The 21128-nt window shown below is 38.3% G+C and overlaps 1 protein-coding gene across 1 annotated transcript in view; it reads right to left on the reverse strand.

Annotated features, from left to right (window-relative positions):
- The window catches only part of hcn4l (hyperpolarization activated cyclic nucleotide-gated potassium channel 4l), a 34614-nt gene that overhangs the window by 6966 nt on the left and 6520 nt on the right, over positions 1–21128 (reverse strand). The window contains exons 3-7 of the mRNA XM_066668410.1: positions 17748–18171; positions 12356–12517; positions 6099–6317; positions 3265–3411; positions 1958–2198 (exon numbers count right to left, since the gene is read on the reverse strand). Coding sequence (XP_066524507.1) covers positions 1958–2198; positions 3265–3411; positions 6099–6317; positions 12356–12517; positions 17748–18171 — 1193 coding nt within the window. The remainder of the gene's footprint in view (positions 1–1957; positions 2199–3264; positions 3412–6098; positions 6318–12355; positions 12518–17747; positions 18172–21128) is intronic.

Raw genomic sequence — 21128 nt, forward strand, 5'->3', positions numbered from 1 at the left:
AGGAGCCAGTGACAGGGCTTCACAAGGCACAGAATGCTAAAAATGTGCCAATGCTACCTTTGTCGGAGCAGAATTTGCCAGAAAATATGAACGAGACTACCTTGAAATAGAGCAAGTTCCTTTATTTGGAACCTTCACTATGCTGGAAGCCTCAGTATTGTCATGTTGGCTGCCAAACAGGGCTACTTTAAAATCCATTCAGCAGCTGACATTTAAAAGAACTGATGTTTCTCAAAATGTAGTCTAAAACCTTTCGCAGACATTTTAGCTCGGTTTTAAAATAATCACAAGCCTGAGCTGTAATAAAAGGCTGCAATGAACAGCCTGATAACAAGCCCCCCTGTCAGTTATCCATTATCAGTCATTCATTACTTTCCTTTCTCTTCTTTCTTCATCTGTTATTTGAATTGTATGGTGCTACACTGTCCCACTGAGCTGTTACTGCAAGTCCCACTGATCGACAGTTGAGGAAAATTAATTTCATGAATGGCTAGTTGAGGTTGGGTGAGGAATTTCCCAGGGCTCTTTCTTTCTCTCTCTCTCTCTCTCTCTCTCTCTCTCTCTCTCTCTCTCTCTCTCTCTCTCTCTCTAAAAAAAAAACCCACTCGTTTGCTGACTGGTTTCCCCTCGAGAGTGAGTTGATAACACCACAGCAAAGGCCTGCACACTTAAGCTCATTATAAACACTGCAGCTAAATCAAGCCAGCTCAATCAAACTGCAGCTCCACTCAAAACACTATACATAATACATAATGTGTTTGATCCTACAGTATTTGACTGGAATGCTTCATAAAGTGAGCCTGCAGTTCAAACTGCTCTTTGTGACTGGCTAGGTTTTGATGTTAATAGCCAGGTGGAAGTCGACTGAAGTGTGCTTACACACTGAATTAAAAAGTTGACACATGGCTTCATCCACTCTAGATGTAGTGGGCTTAAATTGCTGTAGTCAAGGTTTAGGAAAACAGCACCTTCAACGCCATTCACAAAGAGTCATTAGGTTTCCAGTGCCCCTGTGGAGTACTATGTACTTGTTGTCTGTGTTGCTGGCTGTTTGTTTCTCTAATTTAGTCAAACACCTGATGGTAATATTGATAATAACCATTTTCAACCTTTTGTGAGACAATGCTTGCAACACACCTATCACATCTGTGATTCGATCACAGGCACCAGTGAGTTCATTTGGGTTTAAATCACTAAATCCCCACATCACAATCTGAAAAGTGATTTTTCACAATAAGTTTTTCTCACTGATTTTCTACCTTTCTTTAACATATCAAAAACAACAACAACAACAAAAAAGCAAAAATTGATATGTCAGGTAATGTCTGCCTCCTGTTTTCTCAGATTTTGAAAAAGAGTGTGACTGCAGGGCAATATCAAGTTCAAAACCTAATCAAATAAGCAAGTGTGCAGATGTAACACCACAAGTACAAAAATCTGGACAGTTCCATACAACAAGAAGGTTGAAAACTGCCATTGGTAAAGCGTTATTACATGTAATGCTTGACATTAACAATGCTTCCTGGACAACAGTGATTGGCATAACTTTTCAAGTGTTATCAAAGCAGCTGTATGGTAACTCTCTATTTCTCCTCTCCCATCTACCAATAAGCATTAGCAGTTTATGTGGTTTGTTGAAGTAACAAGAATTATAGTGAGAGTCTAAAACAGTACACAATGCTCAAAACATGAAATTATATCATATGCAGTCACCAGACGTGATTGTGTGGCTATAGATCTTACTGTATGCTTACTGTGATCAAGAAGACTGTAAATAATCAATAATAATTATGAACATTCAAGCAAAACACCAGAAGCCTGCACATTAAAAACCGAAACCTAAAGCCTCTAAACTTCAGTGGGGTCATAGGCTGAAGGATGTGTGGCTCAGTCATTTAAACCTTGACCTCTGCTTCAAATACATTAGCAATAATCTTACTGGGTGAGTGTTACTTACCTCCAAAGTAAGAGCCGTCTGAAATCTTTGTTTCTTTGCTGCCTTTGGTCAGAACTGTGAGCACCCCATGCTGAATGAAGTACATCTTCTTCCCCACTGTACCTTCTCGAATAATGTAATCTCCCGGCTGAAAGACCTCAAAGCGTAACTTGGTCAGCATCGAAGTCACAAAGTTGGGATCTGCATTAGCAAACAGCGGCATAGTGGCCACCAGCTTTCGACAGTTAAAACTGATGATCTCCTGTATGAGAAAAAGGTAAAAAGAAAGATGGAATCAAGAGTAGTACTGAGAACTCTTTTGATTAATTAGGTACATAATTCTGCATCTCATAATTATTATTTTTAAAGTGCAACAAATACACAAATGTGACTGGAAGCACCTTTATCACAACAGTGGGTTATAGACCATGGCTGTGGCCTATTCACCAAAGTTGGGTGAAAAAACTATTTATGAACTATTCGTCATCTAATTTATAAAAGATTTGTCTAATTTGGAAACATAGAGAAATGGATTAAAATGAAAACTCTGTGAAATTTGGGATAAAATTGAACTGTGTAACTTAATGAAATAAAATAATTATTAAATAAAATAAAATAATGATTATGTGTGTATTTACCAATTTTGGGACAACAACAATTGCACAATTTGCTGCAATTAAGTACAATGTCCCTTCCAGCACTTAAGTTTTTAATAATGGATTTAAATGTAAAAATAAGGTAAGATAAACACAATGGAATAATAGTTATATTAGTAGTGTCTATAGATTTAAAAATATAATCACAACAATTAAGTTAAAATAGTACTTTAATTTAGCAAGCTACTCTCTTGTATATTTGGGAGAGAGGTAAATGTGTAGTGAAATATAAATGAGAAACTGGTTACTACAGGAAAACATTCTTTTTGTACCTTATTATATTATGTCAGTGTAGTGTTGGTGAATTTTGAATTAGGATTTCTTAATTTGCTGAGTAAAACTTTCAGGAAGTACTTTAGCATCAAACACAAAACATTTGATGGAGAAAATTTGATGCTACAACACAGCTCAGTACCCAAACAACAAACACCTCCATGTTCTGCCTTCAGCAACATTTTAAGAGATAATTTGAGGGGCTAAGTGAGGTAATTTTTTGTGTGTGTGTGAGAATGGGAGAGAGAGAGAGAGAGGTCAGAGAGTGTTATGATATTTAATACATATTTCAGCATAAATAAATTGTAATCTACCTTCAGAGCTCAACTCCTGCTGAGGATAAACACATACTGTTTGCAACACAAATTGTGCACTGTATTTAATATGATTAGGCCTTACTTCTCTGAGCGGCTCATTCAGTTCTCCCAGAATGCTCTCCTCATCAAACATCTTGCCCTGGTAACGGTGCTCATAGTAGTCATGGATCCTCTGGCGCATGTCTGCAGGAAGCTTGTGAAAGGACATGTACTGCTCCACCTGTTTATACTGCGGGCCACAGAAAATAACACTCAGTAACATGGCGATAGAACAGTCAAGAAATTCAGCTCTTAAAATGCACAGAAGGTGTGAGTTCCATTGCTACACTGTTTACTGACACATCACGATTTAAGTAAACAACAGATTGTGGCATGTAGGAGGCAACATACGTGTCTCATATTGCTCCTGAACTATGTTCCCATCAGTGACCAACATATTTCTCTTTTATTCCATCTTACACCCTCACACTTTCTCTATCCTTGCTCTCTCACTCTTTGTCTCTCTGACTCTGTCACCCTCACTCTTCTCTCTCTCTCTGCCTGTTTGACTCATTGAAAGGGCATATAGTATTGATAGGATTTGTTTTACCCTCTCTCCCTACTTGCCGTCATCTTTTGTTATTTTATTCATGTCTCTGAGTGATGCAGAGCGCTTGGAGACCTGAAAACGTTCTACCCTCCTCCACACCTCCTCCTCCTCATTCTGCTCTTCTCTCCTCACTCTGTAAGTTACAAACTTCCCACACAGAGCAAACACCTTTTCCTGTTCTCTCTCTCTCTCTCTCTCTCTCTATCTCTCTCTCTCTCTCTCTCTCTCTCTGTGTCCTGTCCTTTTGTCTCCCTGCAAGCAATTTCATCACTTTCATAACCTTCCTCCACAGTAACCAACCCACCCATTCTCTCTCTCTCTCTCTCTCTCTCTCTCTCTCTCTCTCTCTCTCTCTCTCTCTCTCTTTCCCTCTCCCTCATTCCCTTCCTCACTCTCTTGTGTGTTGGCAGTGGACAGCATCCTGGCTCCAGTGTGGTGCCCTTCACCACATGCTAATGCTCCTGCCATGTGATCTGTGAGTATCTCTGCTGCTCTGAACAAAGCTCTCGGTCGGCCCACATGTCCCTCCACTAACTCTCAGAGTGGGCTGCAATTATCATATTCAAGGACAGGAGACAAAGCCAGCAGGGATGACTCCAGACAACAGGAAATACTGTCAGACAATACAGTTGGGCTCTACTCTGGAGAGCAGTGAGGCAGCGAAGTCACATACATGAGTCACGGTGTCAAAAAAACGGAGTGTCATTTGAATTTGTCCTTTTCAGGAATAATGCTGTTGTCAGCAGGTTGCTGGTAATCACATTGCCATCAAGGAAGGATATCCAATCAAAGTGTGAAAAGCCTGACTACAGCAGGTAATTAAATAAACGTCAAACTTTGCTAAGTATTAGACCCCCGTGCAAACCTTGCTGAACCCCTGCAGCTACCTACCTCTCTCTCTTTCTCCCTCCCTCCCTCTCTCTCTCCTTTAAGCTTTTATTGCTGGAGAGAGAGAGAGAGAGAGAGAGAGAGAGAGAGAGAGAGAGAGAGAGAATTCTGCATTCTGACACTAGAATCAAAGTCATCGGTGTGCAAGCACTGTCTCAGAACAAGAACAAGAACACCCTTCCCCTTGTGCATGAAATGAAGCAGAAAAAAAAAACTTGAATGTCACGCGATATTTCACTTTAAGACTATACAAAGCCTGCACAGAGGATGGTGTGGAGGAGCTGAAGAATCCACAAGGAAACCTCCGCAGCTCCATCAATAAAACAGTCCTATATCAACAATGCACGTTGTCATAGCAACTGCAGCCAGGCTGAATCGACTCAAGTCTTTTGACACAGCAGAGGTCAAAGCTCGTGTGTCTCATCCTCATTAAAAATGGCAACAGTTAAATTAACACTCCAAATGTACAGGGCATGAAAGACAAAATGGTGTGCCACGGATCACCATACGGGTCATAAATCACTATGATCCACAGCGCTGACAATATTAAACAAAGTAACCTTGCTCTTTTTGGTTGCTAAATTTTGTTTGATAAGACAGTATATTTTTGGCTGTAACGTTTTTGCAGGACTGCCTAGCAGGCTGGCATAGAAGAGCCTACATTAGATATATTAGTGCTAATGTAACTTCCCTGGCTGCTGATCTATTCTCACTCTGCATAAATTAATCTGATGGCTTTGATATTGAAAATTGTTTTAGAAAAGAGGATGAAGTCAAGAAAACCTGAAGTTTTGCTAGAGAAATTAAGCAGCTAAACGTTAAATGGCCCTTGTTACATTTTGTAGCCAGTGCATCATTATAGGGAACACTGACTTTCAAGACTTTCAGGCCCCAATATGGTGTGTGTGTCTAACACCATTCAAACTGTATTCATTTAATAAAACAAACAAAACAAAAACAAAAACAATTTATTATTAAAAATAGACAATATAATTTACGGTAGGCATCCATTTTTGTTCTATAAATAATAAATAAAAGTAAGCTGTTACTTTTGTATAAATGTATAATAGTGATTCTTAAAATTAATAAAACCTTCTTGGTCTGTGTGGTCTTAGAAACACCTAGAATTAACTTTTAAATAAAATAAACAAAGGACTCACTGTTGCTACAAAATATGCAGATACGAATACATCCAAATCCTGCTGAATGTTTCAAATCAATTGCCAGTTTTACAAACATTAAAGCGCTAAACCTTTAACTACAACTTTGAAACCCACTGTTTTTATTTATTATATGTTTTTCATGCATTTTATTAACACTGCCCTACATTTTTCTGTATAAATGTAAACAAAGACAAATGGTTTTGTTTCATTTCCTTTCGATATGAATATTGCTAGCTGGATAAGAACACCATCCTGGAGATCCTCTGGCTCACTAACCTTCTCCTGGTACTGTCTTCGTGAGGAGTCCAATGACTGAATGAGGGCGGTGGCATGACCTACAAACATGGCGTAGCAGGTGGCACCTACGATCATGCTGAGGATGGTGAGCCAAACGTCCGTCATGCCCACGGGTGGGTACATGCCATAGCCAATACACAGCATGTGGCTCATAGCCTTAAACAGAGCATACGAGTATTGCTGACCCCATGTATCATTCTGCAGAAGAGGAGAAACAGAAAGAGATGAGAAAGAGTTAGAAAAGTTAAAGTCAGAGGACAGAGTGGGAGAGTAGTAGAGATTAGCAGAGAGAAACAGAAAGAGAGAAATGCTGGGGCAGAGGACAAAATGGGAATACAAAGAGTGAAAAGAGGAGAGAAAAATCACATAATTCATATATACACAGAATTACATGTTGAAAATTATATTTGCTTGAATTAATTTGGAAATGAATGGAAGACAAAAAAAATCAGAGAGAACAAGCAAAGAAAGAAAGACAGCATGTAATTAGAGAGAGATAAATAAAAAGAGAAATGAAAGTGATATGTTTCAGAGAGATTGTCAGAAGACAGAAGGAGGAAGACAGACCGACACACACACATACACACACGAACGCAAACACACTATATGGACAAACGTATCGGGACATGCAGACTAATCATTGAATTCAGGTGTTTCAGTCTGCCTTTGCAAACATTTCTGGAAGAATTGGTCATCTTAAAGGATTCACTGAATCTGAGTATTGTACAGTAATAAGATGCCACCACTGCAACAAGCGAGCCCTTGACATGTCTTCCCTCTATGATTAACTGTGATTGGTATTACTGAAAATGTGTTTAGGAACAACAGCATTTTGTAAAACTACATAGGTGAATGTTGTTTCAAACCTCCTCTGGCTTTAACATCAGCACCAAAACTGTGCCCCAGCAGCTCCATGCCAATCTTACATCACCGAGCTCAATGCCAATCATCAAATGGAGCATGCTGCCACTGGCCTATGGAGAAGAGAAAACGTGTTCCATGGAGTGACAAATTACAAGTCTGGGTTTGGCCAGGAGAACACAACTTGGTGGAGAAGGGACAATGCTATGGGGCATTATATGAAAGGAAACCTTAATGCCTCCGCATACCAAGATATTTTGTGCAATTTTATGCTTCCATCTTTGTGGGAACAGTTTGGGGAAGGACCTTTTCTGTTCCTACATGACTGTGCCCCAGTGCACAAACAAGGTCCATAAAGGCATGGTTGAGTGAGTTTGGTGAGGAAGAATTGGACTTGCCCACACAGAGACCTGACCTCACCCCTATCCAACACCTTTGGGACGAAGTACAATGGAGATTGTGAGCCAGGCTCTATCATTTAACATCAATGTCTGACCTCACAAATGCTTTTCTGGTTGAATGGACAAAAATTCCCAAAGACACATATCAAAATCTTCTAGAAAGCCTTCCCAGAACAGTGGAAGCTGTTATAACTGTAAAGGGGGACCAAATTCATATGAATGTGTATGGATTTAGAATGGGATTTTATAAAATATCTTGTACAATTTTAAAAATAAAGATGCTTCAAAGGGTTCTTTGAGCAATGCCATAGAAGGACCACCACTGTCCATATATACTACAATATATTTAGAAGATAATGACTGCAGGAATGAAAGTAGCAAGATGCAGATAAGATGAGTAAAGGACAGTGAGAGAATGAAATCTCATGTCTTCACTGATGGCAGAAGGAAGTATTACATGTGTATTTGGGACATCCATTTGGCAAAGATAATATCCAGGCAGAAAGGGAAAAAGGCAAAAAAGGCTGTGGTAAATGTAGGATTAACTGTACTGCAGTATCTTTCAAATCAAAACTCTTAAGTGTATGTATATATTAAATTTTCTAGTTCAGTGTAGTTGGAATATGACGAGTCTGTGGCTATGTTGGAAGCGGGAGGACACTAAGAAATTGTTTTCTTTATTTTAAAGACAGGTTTTATGTATATATTTCATACGAAACTATGCAAAAGCCAGAGACCACCCTTTAAATACCAACGGCAATCCTAGGAACAGTTGGTTTTTCTTGAAAAATGCAGTAAAATATCTTTTTTTGTTTGTTAATTCTTGTGGACCTTTGTTTAACTCATGGAAGTTGTTTTCTAAATTTTCACTGACAACCAGGATTGTATTTTTTTAAATACAAGTTTAGAATTTATTGCTTGAGACTAGACTTTGGATGTTAAACAGTTTGTGGTCACTGTTGTCTGTTTCTTCTCTACAGGATGGGACATACGAGACAGATCTGAGCTACAGACAGACCAGTCAAGCACAGAAACAATGTCTATGAAGCCACACTTTTGCAGAACATTCAGAATGTGGCCCCTCTATGAAAATATGTCACCTAGATGGCAGCATAGCTAAAACACAGACAGATCTGACCACAGCACATTTCCATTGTTTTTATGGACCATCTAAGTTGAGCTTTGTTCTTGATAGTCTCACATAGTCTCTCTAGGAAGGCCGCTTTCTTAACATGGCCAAGTAACCACAGACCAATGCAGGAAAAGAAATTAGACTGACACTCACAAGGAACAGTTACAAGTTTGCTATATTGGCATGATCTTTTGAAGGAGGCAGACAGCCAATCTGAATGCAACCGGCAGAATCTGGACAGTGAGGCCAACTATCAGACTCTCCAGCTACTTGAAGGGAGAGCTCTGCGCCTGAGACTAGGGTCCGGAGAACTTGGCAGCTATTTTGTATTCATGTGTTTCTTATGCACAAGTGAAATAAGATGATTAATCTTGCTTGTATACGATCTGTTTATGAATAACTCAGAAATTCAGAGAACAGAACAGAGAAACGCATTAGAATCTGACATGCTAACAGTTTTCCATTAGATCCAATGATGAAAATGCTAATGTGGCTAACAAATTTTAACTGGCTTTTTCCTAAAAAGGCAGTGGGTGTTTGTGCTTCTGAGTGTTATATCTCCAGCATAGGGAGAGGAGCTCTCTATGAGATAATTTTGTGCAGAGCTAGGTCCTAGGAACTTGTATGCGGTACCAGCTTGGACCACAAGGGGAGTAGTCCAACTGGACTTGGACTTCTCCCCTTATGGTCAAAGCTTTTACAGCATGCTAATTTTTAGCACCTAGCTCATTAGAAAGTCATCTGTGAAGCATAGAGAGGTAAGAGAGACAAAAAATATATATTATAATCACAATAGATAGTGAAATAACTAAAGTCTTAGCAATCAAAAAAGTTTTTTTGTTGTGTGTAACAGGCATCACCTTAAACATGTATTAATATTTGCAAAATAAAATAGGTCAGTGACAACTTTGAGAAGTTTTATTTTGTACTATTGTCAGAAAAATAACAAATCCTAGATTCTTGTTTTTATCGCATTTTACAAAAACATTCCAAGCTTTTCCAGAATTTCATTATGCAATTAATTTTTTTTAGTCAAACAACATTATATGGACATTTACACGAAGTTTACTTGTTTGGTTACTTGTTTTTATCTAAATAAAATCTTTTTTAAATGTATTGCACTCATCCACATGATGAATGCCTGGATAAAAAAAATCCATCTAGATAAAAACTTTACTTATCCAATCTGCTTCACTAACTCTTTATTTTGTTGCAGGAACACAATATAACACTTATTGACAATAGAACAATAACATACTACATTTAAAATAGATATTACTCACATTAGACTCATGTTTTTTATGATGAAGACCAACAAATTGCATGTCCCCTGAAACTTATGACCATCAATGTATAAATAGAAACATCTGAGGAGAAGTAGGAGGCAGCTTAAGTACAAGACATTTATTTCTCATGAGGTATTTTAGAGGAGATTAGATACAAGATAATCCCTTTGCATTAGGAAGGGGAAAGTCAAAGGAAAAATACATACAAAAAAAACAGGAGTTGCTGAAACACTAGTTTTACAAAGTTATTAAAAGCTTTACAGAAAAATGGACTCTAAACAACCATGCAAATCCTGATAGACCAACTCTCCTCATCAGATAAAATGTATTTCAAGCTTTATTTTATAAGGACTCTCCTTTTCCTGGAAATAATCCATGTGTTTCTGTGTATCCTATTATTGTGAGAAGTCAACTAAACATTTTGAAATTATCTGTGGAACAGCCAAGTAGCTGTTACTGAGAAAAGAAAATCAAAAAACTGTAAGTTACACGTAGAAGCTGCTGGTGTTCACAGAATGATACACAGTCTGCACCAGAGCTCAGCCCTCAAAATTACCATTTGGAATTACTTGAAAAGCAGACAAATTAACCAATTTCCATGGGTAACCTTGGGAGAGGTGGAGATATCACTGCAAGACTAGTGTCCTGGAAAAAACAGATGCTGTAATAAAGGCAAAGTGTGGATACACTAAACACTAAATAAATTGATTGATTTTCTCTAACAGTGCATCTTCCTAAGAGTCGTAGTGGGTCTGAAGCCTACACTGAACTGGACACAACAAGACAGAAACACAGCATGGACAGGGCACCAGTCCATCTCAGGGCATCACACACTCAATCACTCGCACCTGTGGGTAATTTCACACAGCCAGTTCACCTACCAGCATGTGTTTTTGTACTGAGGGAACAAGAGGGAAATAGGAGCACCTGGAGGAAATGCACACAGACACATCTGAGGTGGGGACTCAACCCACAACCACAGGACCTGAGAGCAGTGCCACAGCAAAATACCTAATATAGCTCCAATTTTCTGAATCAAGAGCGAGATATCTCACTATGGGAAAAGTCTAACAATGACCAACCATGGAAACACCAGGGTCAAACTAATCATAGCATTGATCTGGCAGTGCCAGCCTCTATATAAACTGAAGTCTTTCATTCTTAACAGGCTGAGGAGGACAGCCGACAGAACAGGTGCCATCAGGCCTGAGAGGTGGAGACAGTTCCGGAATTAGACTAGGTGTTGGATGTGCAACACAGATAGACAGTGCCCTGACCCATCAAACAGGGCTTAGTGCTTGGAAGTGATATATCAATATCAAAATATTTGTCCTTAAAAATATTTTTTAGAGAGTCTGTTTAACAATTTTCCCTCCAGAACCTTCCATGAGGGGATGATGTTTCAGAAAACTTGCCTTCATACTGTATAGCCATATGGAATGGGCATTTCTTCTTATTATGGCCATGGCACATTTCAAATATCTGTAGCATACAGTTTTTTGAGACTAGGGGATTTCCCAGATTTTACTTCTAGTAAGTACCATAGGGGACTGTGAGGAGGGGGGGCACGACATAGAGAGATAGTGAGAAGCATTAATGGCGCACTGTCTTGTCCTTTCATCTAAGGAGGCAAAGTACTTTGAGTGTGGAGAGCCAGGCCAAGTGCCTTGTTGCTCTGACTGCTCAAAGTACAGCCTTGCCCTTTACATAGGGGTTAGGCAAAAATGTTTGACTTATGGGAACCAGACCAGAGCCTTGCAGCACTGCTGTGTGAAGATATGCTAAATAGTCTGATCTGGGCAGAGTTGTATGAATAGTCATTGGCTAAGTAGCAGTCTGTAACATGGAGTTAGCTCATGCTGAAGTGCATAGCTAGCATAGTGTAGCTCAGAGTGGTGCATTAGTAAAACGAGGATACTGTATTAAGATGCATTACCTACAGGGGGTTAGCTTACCTTGCTATGTAACTAAACGTTTCTTTGAGTGATGCCATAAAAGAACCACTTTTGGTTTCATCAAGAATCATTTTTGCTAATATACTTAAATGGGTAAAGAACCTAAAGATCCAGTGATATATTTTAAAACATTTTTAAAGATTCTTTACACTCACACATCTGTTGGTGATGGATGTGTTTCAAAAGTGAAATATGAGTGGCCATGAGAGCAAATATACTGACTGGAAATGAAATGAAATGTGTTCTCTGATTTTGCACAATATTGTACAAAGTATATTTTGAAAAATGTGACTTTAAAGTTCATATGGTACTTGCTGGATATTTTTTAGATGTTCAGTCTGGTTTACCATAGAAATGTTAGCAGTCATGTGTGTTCATCAATAACAGGAGTATTAATACTGCTTAAAGCATGTTTGTTGGGGCTGATGTTCTTACACGCCTGATTGAACACATCAGTTAGTTATTAAGCTCTTTATGAGCTGAAAGACATGAAACCAGGGGAGAGAAAGATTATGGCCATATTTTTAATTATACTGGAGTGTTACTGTGAGTAAAAACATGGGGATAATATTTCTGACAAAGGGCCATGGGTCCTACTTACCACCATTTTGTTTTTGGAAACCCAGCAGTCGGAGGGGAAATCCTGCAGCATGGGCACGAGGAATTGCAGGCAGCCATCCCAGTGGCACAGCAGCAGCATCATGCCAATCAGGTTCACTATACGCACCATAGCACTGGCCAGGTCATAGGTCATGTGGAAAATCTAAGGGAACGGAAGAATGGGATAGAGATTGCGATTGTGACGACAGAGCCGCAGTATGCTATGGGTCACATTTAAGGCTTAATCCGAGCTCAGTTCTGGGCCACACCGCTCTTAAGCTGGTTTAGGCTGGAGAAATGCTAGTGGATGTGACGTGTTACATAATGCACTGTATATCTGTTCTGCTAATGTTACTAATGGTCCGTGGGAGATCAGTGACACAGGAAAAAATAGGATGGGCAAGATACATGGCGTTTAATACAATCCTCACAGACAGGGATGTATTGCCCTTTCTCCCTCACATAGATTTCCTTTACACCATGAACTTTTGGGCTGATGAGGTTGATTGATCTGGACAATTAATATGTCAAAGTGCAGGCCTTTAACAATTGTCACATGCAAGGAACTAGGGGCCGGAAAAAACTGACGGTGCAGCTTTTTGACACCTGTGTTAAGAGCTTAGCAAAGTGTATTTAAGGAGGAATTCAAAATTTTCCTGCCAAATCAATCCAGTTTGTTTATATAGTACCTAAAAAAATAATAAAAAATTCAATGTCAAAAAGCAGCTTTACAGACATCCAGGTACAGGGCCTTGATGCATAAAACATCTTACATAAATCTTTCTTTCAAGTAAATCCTTAAGGACACACATTTGCATTAAAAGACCATAAATTCCCTCTTAAACACTTTTTAAGCAGTTTTTTTCAGCAAGGTTATGACATACTGTAAGGATGCACTTGCTTTAACCATTTTTACACTAGCCATCAAATGCAATTTACCTGTTTTGGAGTTACTGAGCATTTTATTACTTTATAATATGGTTGGAACATATATTGTATGTATATATATGTATGACTTTTATAACTAGAGGAGCAGATTTTTTGGAGGTTTTGATTATATGAATGGGTTTACAATATATAATTGTGGTGGACTAACATCAATAAATATGCACTATATGTAACCTTAGTATGGCTGTCTTTATGGAGTGGTTTGAATATTTGTGACATCAGGCTGGTTAACTTCCCCAATATTTCAATTATCATTGTTGCTAGCAACATTAAGACATTTTTTCATGCTAAGACATTAACTGTTGAAGTTAAGCTGATAACAATCTGGAGTTAATGTTAAGCTAATGGAGTTAATGTTGGAGATCATGTTTCAAAGAAATTGAAATTCCCTGTGGTATTTCACATAGAAACGGTCTAAATCTCATTCTGGGTAAGAACATAATATTAATCGTCATAGTTATGCACGTGTTACTTATTAATTCATTTCCATTGAGCCAAATGACATAAATGCTGTATGCTCCCTAACTACCTGTCTGTCTGCCATTAATCTTTTTCATGAGCAACAATTTTCTAAAATGAATGTAAAAATTCTGCATTCAAGAAATCCTCTCTGCATTCAAGAAATCATTGAAAACCCAGCTCTTCCGAGAGTATCTTTTGCACTGAATGTCTTTCTTAATAATGCACTTATTACTTCCTGGCATACTGCACTTAATGTAAGGTATTTTGCATAATTTGTGCTGTAGTTCGAATGTTAGCTCCTCTTTTGTAAGTCGCTTTGGATAAAAGCGTCTGCCAAATGCATAAATGTAAATGTAAATGTAAAAAAGAAAAGAGGGTCATCAGAGCAAAGGAGAAATAACAAGTTTGGGTATAATTTTAAACTTGGATTTTAGATTGTTTATTTATCACATTGTTAGAGTGACCAAACAGCCTGTTTCCACTTAAGAAATATGGCTCAATATATTTGTTTTTAACTCAACCAGAGAAGACTGAACTACTGTAATGCTCCCTTTACTGATCTCCATAAAAAAATCAACTGAGAAAGTACTGCTAATTCAGGACCCTGCTACCAGATTTTAACAAAGAGTAGGAAGACAGAGCAAATAACTCCAGTTCTAACTACACTGCACTGGCTCCCTGTGACTTTTAGAATTGATTTAAAGTCCTTCTACTTGTATAAAGCTCTACATGCTTTAGAAACCTCTTATATCACTAAGCCTCGGTTGTTTTGTGTCCATTCATGAGCCCTCAGGCCCTCTACAGCAAGCCTGCAAAATATTTTAAACATCCCCAAAATAAAATTGGGGATGCAGCCTTATGTCCCCTATGCCCCCAAACTGTGAAAATCTTTAACAGTATTAGTGAAGGCTCAGTAGGCATTTTTAAACAATGACTTCATACATTCCTCTGTAGTGGAGCTTAACATTAACTAGATGTTTTTATTACTTGTTCCTTTATTATCTTATCTATTCTTTTAAGAATTCTTTTTAATCCATGCTTTTTAATTACAATTCTACTTATTATTTTATTTATATGGAGTTCTCTGTTCTGGTTCCTCTTGGTTTGAATAATGATCTTTTTTGTCTATTATTGTTGAAATGATCTTGTGCATTGATCTTTTTTTTATTTTCAGATTATCATATACTAGTTAGTTTTGTATAGACTCTTTTTGAATGTCTCCAACATTTTAACATTGTACAGTAAAACACTGAGCGGCATCCTAGATGTATATAATACATTCTGTATCAATAACTTTTCTTCTAATTATTATTTAAAATAATTTTTAATATTTAAAAAAATCTTTTTTTTTGCTTTGCTAAATAGCGACAATTGCTTAACTGCAATCATCACCACAGCAACAATCAAACAATATACAGGTGCATCTCAATAAATTAGAATATCATCAAAAAGTGAATTTATTTCAGTAATTCAATTCAGAAAGTGAAACTCATATAGATTCATTACAAACAAATCTATATCAAGCGTTTATTTCTTTTAGTGTTGATGATTATGGCTTACAGCCAATGAAAACCCAAAAGTCTTTATCTCAGAAAATTAGAATAATCAACATAAAACACCTGCAAAGGTTTCCTAAGCATTTAAAATGGTCCCTTGGTGTGGTTGAGTAGGCTACACAATCATGGGGGAAGACTGATGACTTGACAGATGTCCAGAAGGCAGATATTGACACCCCCTGCTGTATCGATGCATATTAATGGAAAGTTGACTTGAAGGAAAAAGCGTGGCTAAAAAATAAATAAATAAATAAAAACAAAAAGGTGCACAAGCAACTAGTGTTGCATGGTATACCGATACTAGAAAAGTATCTCAATACTTTGTCATTAAAATGTGTACAATACCCCACATAAGTAGTACAGGTGTTACACCAAATTCTGTGACCGTCGAGTTCTGTGACTTTAGAGGGAGCTACTTTATGCTGCACATGAAGTAGAGCCCTCTAGGGTCACAAATCTAACACCAGTACTTCAAAGAGGAGTGTTTTAGAATGAGTGGTATTTCCAATGAGTACCACAAGGTACTTTGCCTTCTCCCCTCCCTTAATGACTTGCTGCTAGTTTTCTGCTTTTCTAAAAACACAAAAACCTGACTAAACACCAGCAACATTCTGTACAAACCTTAGCTACATTTATAGAAGAGAATTGCCGGTAGCACAACTAGTTAGAACAATGGGACTGACCGTGAACGGGAGACACGGCTTTCTCTGCGGTTATTCTATTCCCAGACACGGATCAGCTGGAGACACAGCTCTCTCAACATGGCCCCTCTGCTCCCAGAGATGGAGCAGCACAGTCTGTCCGCACAGCAGCTCACACAGATCAGAATGAGCTGTGAATGTGCATAAAGTGAGATCACATAATTGATTGAGGCATTCAGTTTTATTCAAAAAGTAAAAACATGTCTATGGACGTATGACATGGCCGAAGGCGCAATTGGACCCGGAAATGGTCAAACATCACGTGTGGCGTCACATCTATCAATTGGATTCCATCAATTTTGCCTACCGCCCTCAGCTTGTAGAGAAAGCACATTACTTTTCCTGATGTTTTTGGGTTTTGCCATGGTATCATTTCAGTATCTGTATTGAGATATCTAGGCAGGTGTCATTTTGCATTTTAGTTGGAAATCAAGGTCCCAGAGTCTGGAGGAAGTGTTGAGAGTAGTGTTGCCACATCTACTGGTTTTCTGGGGATTGTTTTCTTTTTTAATGTCTGTCCTGGAAAATTAATCATCCTTCTCGGGACGCCTATTGTTTTTTGTTTGTTTGTTTTTTGTGAAAACACACTTCCATTCCCATATTCATTCATCTTTAAATAAACATATATTCTGCTGTTGCCTCAGTGTTCTCTTCCCCGCACCTACATAGGCGTTGCTCTCTGTGTTGCTGTATGCTTTTATTTGATTGGTTGTCATGTAGGCTGTGTTCGAAAACGTAGTGAAAACACGCTCCCTAGACAGCTAGGGTTAGTCTCCAACCGCTACGCCGTTATCTCTTACCCCCACACCCACTGGTCCACTGTTATAGCAAGCCCAAAGTCGGCGCAGCCTTCTACAATGAAATATTAGAGCACTTCATGCTTCCCTCTGCCGACAAACTTTATGGAGATGCGGATTTCATTTTCCAGCAGGACTTGGCACCTGTCCACACTGCCAAAAGTTCCAATTCCTTGTTTAAATAACCACAGTATCACTGTGCTTTATTGTTCAGCGAACCCGCCCGCCCTAAACCCCACAGAGAATCTATGGAGTATTTGACAAGAGGAAGATGACAGACACCAGACCCAACAATACAGACGAGGTGAAGGTCGCTATCAAAGCAACCTGGGCTTCCATAACACCTCAGCAGTGCCACAGGCTGATCACCTCCATGCCACGCCACACTGATGCAGTAATTCATGCAAAAGGAGCCCCAACTAAGTATTGAGTGCATATACTAAATCTCAATACATACTTTTCAGTAGGCCAACATTTCTTTATTAAAAATCTTTTAAAGTCTTATAAATTATTCTAATTTTCTGAGATAATTACTTTTGGGTTTTCATTGTCTGTAAGCCACAATCATCAACATTAAAAGAAATAAACGCTTGAAATAGATCACTGTACTTGTAATGAATCTATATAACATATGCGTTTCTGAAATAAATTACCTTTTTGATGATATTCTAATTTATTGAGAAGGACCTGTATAGATTACAATTATCTATAGATTACTACACAATAGATTGTATAGATTACTACACAGTATTGTGTGTAGTGTGTTCCTGTGCTGTGTCGCACCATGGGTCTAAAAAACATGATTTTGTTTTAATGCTTATGAGTTATATTGAAAATTGAAAATAAAGGCTTCTTGACATGACCTGACTGAACTTAAAACCCTAGTACTGGTAGAATTAAAGCATGCTTTAGGCAGCTGCAGTACCTACCTCCTCCCACTGGTGAATGTATCTGATGAGGCGGGAGAGCCGCAGAAGTCGGAGCAGACTGAGAATTTTGGTGAAGCGCACGATCCTCAGAGCCCTAGCTGTTTTGTAGAAGTCCGAGTCGATCCGAGTCTCAACAATAAGGAAGATATAATCCACAGGAATGGAGGAGATGAAGTCCACAATGAACCAGCTCCGCAGGTACCTCACCTTTATCAGCTGAGGGTCCAGAATAATCTCTGTACTGTCCTCCTTCACAATCCCAGTCCGGAAGTTCAGCACCAAGTCCACCAGGAAGAAGGTGTCTGAGACTACATTAAAGACGATCCAGGCAGGAGTGTGCTCGTCCTTGAAGAAGGTGATACCCACAGGGATGATGATCAGATTTCCCACCATCAACAACAGCATGATAAGGTCCCAGTAGAACCTGCATAGGACAAATACATCAACTGTGAAAACAAGCAGATGCTTTATGTGAGCAGGTTCAAAAATATCTCCTCAGGGGATAATTGTCCCACATTGCCAGATTAAAATGATATTCAATGTTTTCTTAAATGCATCATAGACTTGCAAAACATCCTATAGAATCTGTATCAGAGTAAACTGAATTTTCTCCAATTTTTGAGAATGGGTCAGTAGAAATACTTCAAATAAATATGTTTTTCACAAATTGTCTCTAACCATTTACACACTCTGGATGGGGCACTAGTCCATCACAGGAGAAGCCCAAGTTTATTTATTATTTCATTCTTGTGTCATTTTGAACACCAATGATATGTGGTGCCTAAGCAGAAAATGCAGTGGAACACTTTATTCTTGACCTGGTAAAAAGTATTTGCACAATCAGAGGCTTGTAAGGTGCCACAGTGACAAAAGGTTATAATTTTTACAGATTAATAGTTTATATATATAAAAATATAGTTTATATATATAAACCCACTCATACATCATAAGTTGGTCTCATGAGAAAATAAGGCAGAAAAATTGTAATAAAAGGAATGTAGGACATGGGCCTTTGCAAAGGAATTCATCTGCAAAGCCTTTACCTACAATAAGTATCCCAAAAGGAAAAAGTAGGTGAAAGTAGGAGTAGTAATAAACATGACACCAATATTTTTAAAAATGCTAAATATCATTGGGTGTTTAAAGTGCTGTAGGAGACCAAAAACTGTGAAGATTTAGCTGGGCAGCTTGGTCTGGTCATTATTCTGCTATAACTTACAGTAAATCCTCCCCTCAGTAAGTGATTGTACAGAGTGTATAGAAATGAAAGACATGTAGGCAGAGCAGGAGACCTAAAGCAAGCCTGCCGTTTCATCATTAAAAGATCTGCTGCTGGGTGAAACATTTACAAGAAAGACAGTGTAATTGCTGTTCCCCAGCATTAATTACCTCACTGGCCTTGACAGGCCTCCAAGATTTTAAGCTCTTTTGGTTTCCTCAGTTCATGAGTCACACAAAGTGATAAACATCCTGATGCTTTGACATTTCGTGTCTCTATTTCCCTTCCTTCTTCTTCAATGGCCCCTAATGCAACTTTAATGGTTCGAAGGTAACCATATCACAGACAAGAAGTGTGTGAGCAGAGAAGTGTGCAAATACCTTTTGGTATGTACAGAGTGTTGAAGTCCTTAATTACCCTTGCTCTACTTTTATCTTGGGAGTGCTCGCTGTTTTTCTTTTTGGCGCCATACGTGTGAATAACAAATTCTAGCCCAGTGCTCTGTTGTAATTAAACAGGCATCGATCACATGCAGAGTTTGATATGCCCTATAGACAAGACCAGCACGATTGCATTGAAAGAAAGCGATGCGTAGCATTTTGAAACAATCCACTGGGGATTATCAATCCATCCCTTATAAAAAATTCAAAAATCCTATTAGAGACTTAACTCAGATAAGTGGTTAATAAAAAATGGGACCCTGAAGTGCTCCACAAGTTACAGTTGTTTTTTTTTGTCCGAGGAACTCCAAAGAGAGAATGGTATAAAATCTGTCAAGCTGTTTTGTTTTCCCTTCTACCACACAAGGAATATACACTGTACTTATGCTCTGACTATTAGTCAACACTGACATCCAGCTGGTGAGGGAAATCCTCCAATGATGCAAAACTCTTATGAAATCCACATAAATATCCATCAGGGCAACGAACTGTTATTTACAGTACTATAAATACGCTGAAGTATTAATGCTAATGCATGTTTGCCATGCTCCATTAAATAATAGCGCACCACTTTTCGAACATTTGGCAAGGTCTTTTTTTTCAACATTGCTTGAATCGAGCTTTGCAGGAGATTACCCAAGAACAAACCATCTATACAAAGTGTCAGTAAAGCTGTCAGCTTATTCTCAGTTTTCAGATTATAAAGGATTTGCCATTGACATTTGCCCTCTGGCAGATGCTACAGTGGTCAGAACAGTCAAAGGAGAGAGAACAAGTTCAATAGTAATTGCACTGAAACATTTTTACCAGGAATTATATTTATATGTTTTTTAAAGCAGGAATGACCAAACATTCTGTGTTCCGCAAACAGGTGGACAGAGAATGCGATTATCCCTGAGGCTTTTGCTGAATGGACAATATTATTTCGTCCTGAAACTGTAACCCGTAAGCTGTATCTGTATATAAATACAGGGAAATGTATGTCTCTATGCTTATGAGGGATCAAAGGAATTAACATTATGCTATATTATTGTTAGCATATTGTGATCAAAACCAATCATCATTTTGTAATTTTTGTTTTAAATACCTCGTCATTTTAACTGTGTATATGAATGTGTGTATATAGTATCTACACATACATTTTAATTTGTATCTAATTTGTATCTAATTTGGCAACATGAGAAAAGTCTCAAATCAACATACAAATATATAAGTAACATAATTAAAAAAAAACCCTACCATCTCCCAGAGTTTTCTGGATAGTAACCCTGATTGTAACTGTCTGCACCCTTACTTTCTAAAGGAATCACTGAGTAAATCCTTTCAGTCTGTTTTTATGTAAGGACAGTACACAGTTTACGGGTCACACCTCACACGTCAGCTTGTCAACACAAGCTGTAAAACTGAAAGAGGAGCTACAACAGTTTTTTTTATGAGAAATGCTACATCATGTCAGGAGAAATACACAGACCAATAAACTTACTACAAGCATGAGTTTAAGGGATGTGACACATATCTCTTTTTACTACACTCTGCAGTCACTATACAGGTGCCGATCGAAGATATCAGATCACTTACAGCAGGTAAAGATTCTGCAAAGTGTTATCATGTCAGTAACCTGGTGACTTACAGAGAATCACTGAATCTCAGTATGTAAGCAATGCTAAACCTATCAGCATGTCCAACTGCAACACAGTGGCATTGAATTTAGGTGCTTGGTGT

The sequence above is a fragment of the Hoplias malabaricus genome, chromosome 4 (genome assembly GCF_029633855.1).
Source record: "Hoplias malabaricus isolate fHopMal1 chromosome 4, fHopMal1.hap1, whole genome shotgun sequence".
Taxonomy (NCBI): Eukaryota; Metazoa; Chordata; class Actinopteri; order Characiformes; family Erythrinidae; genus Hoplias; species Hoplias malabaricus.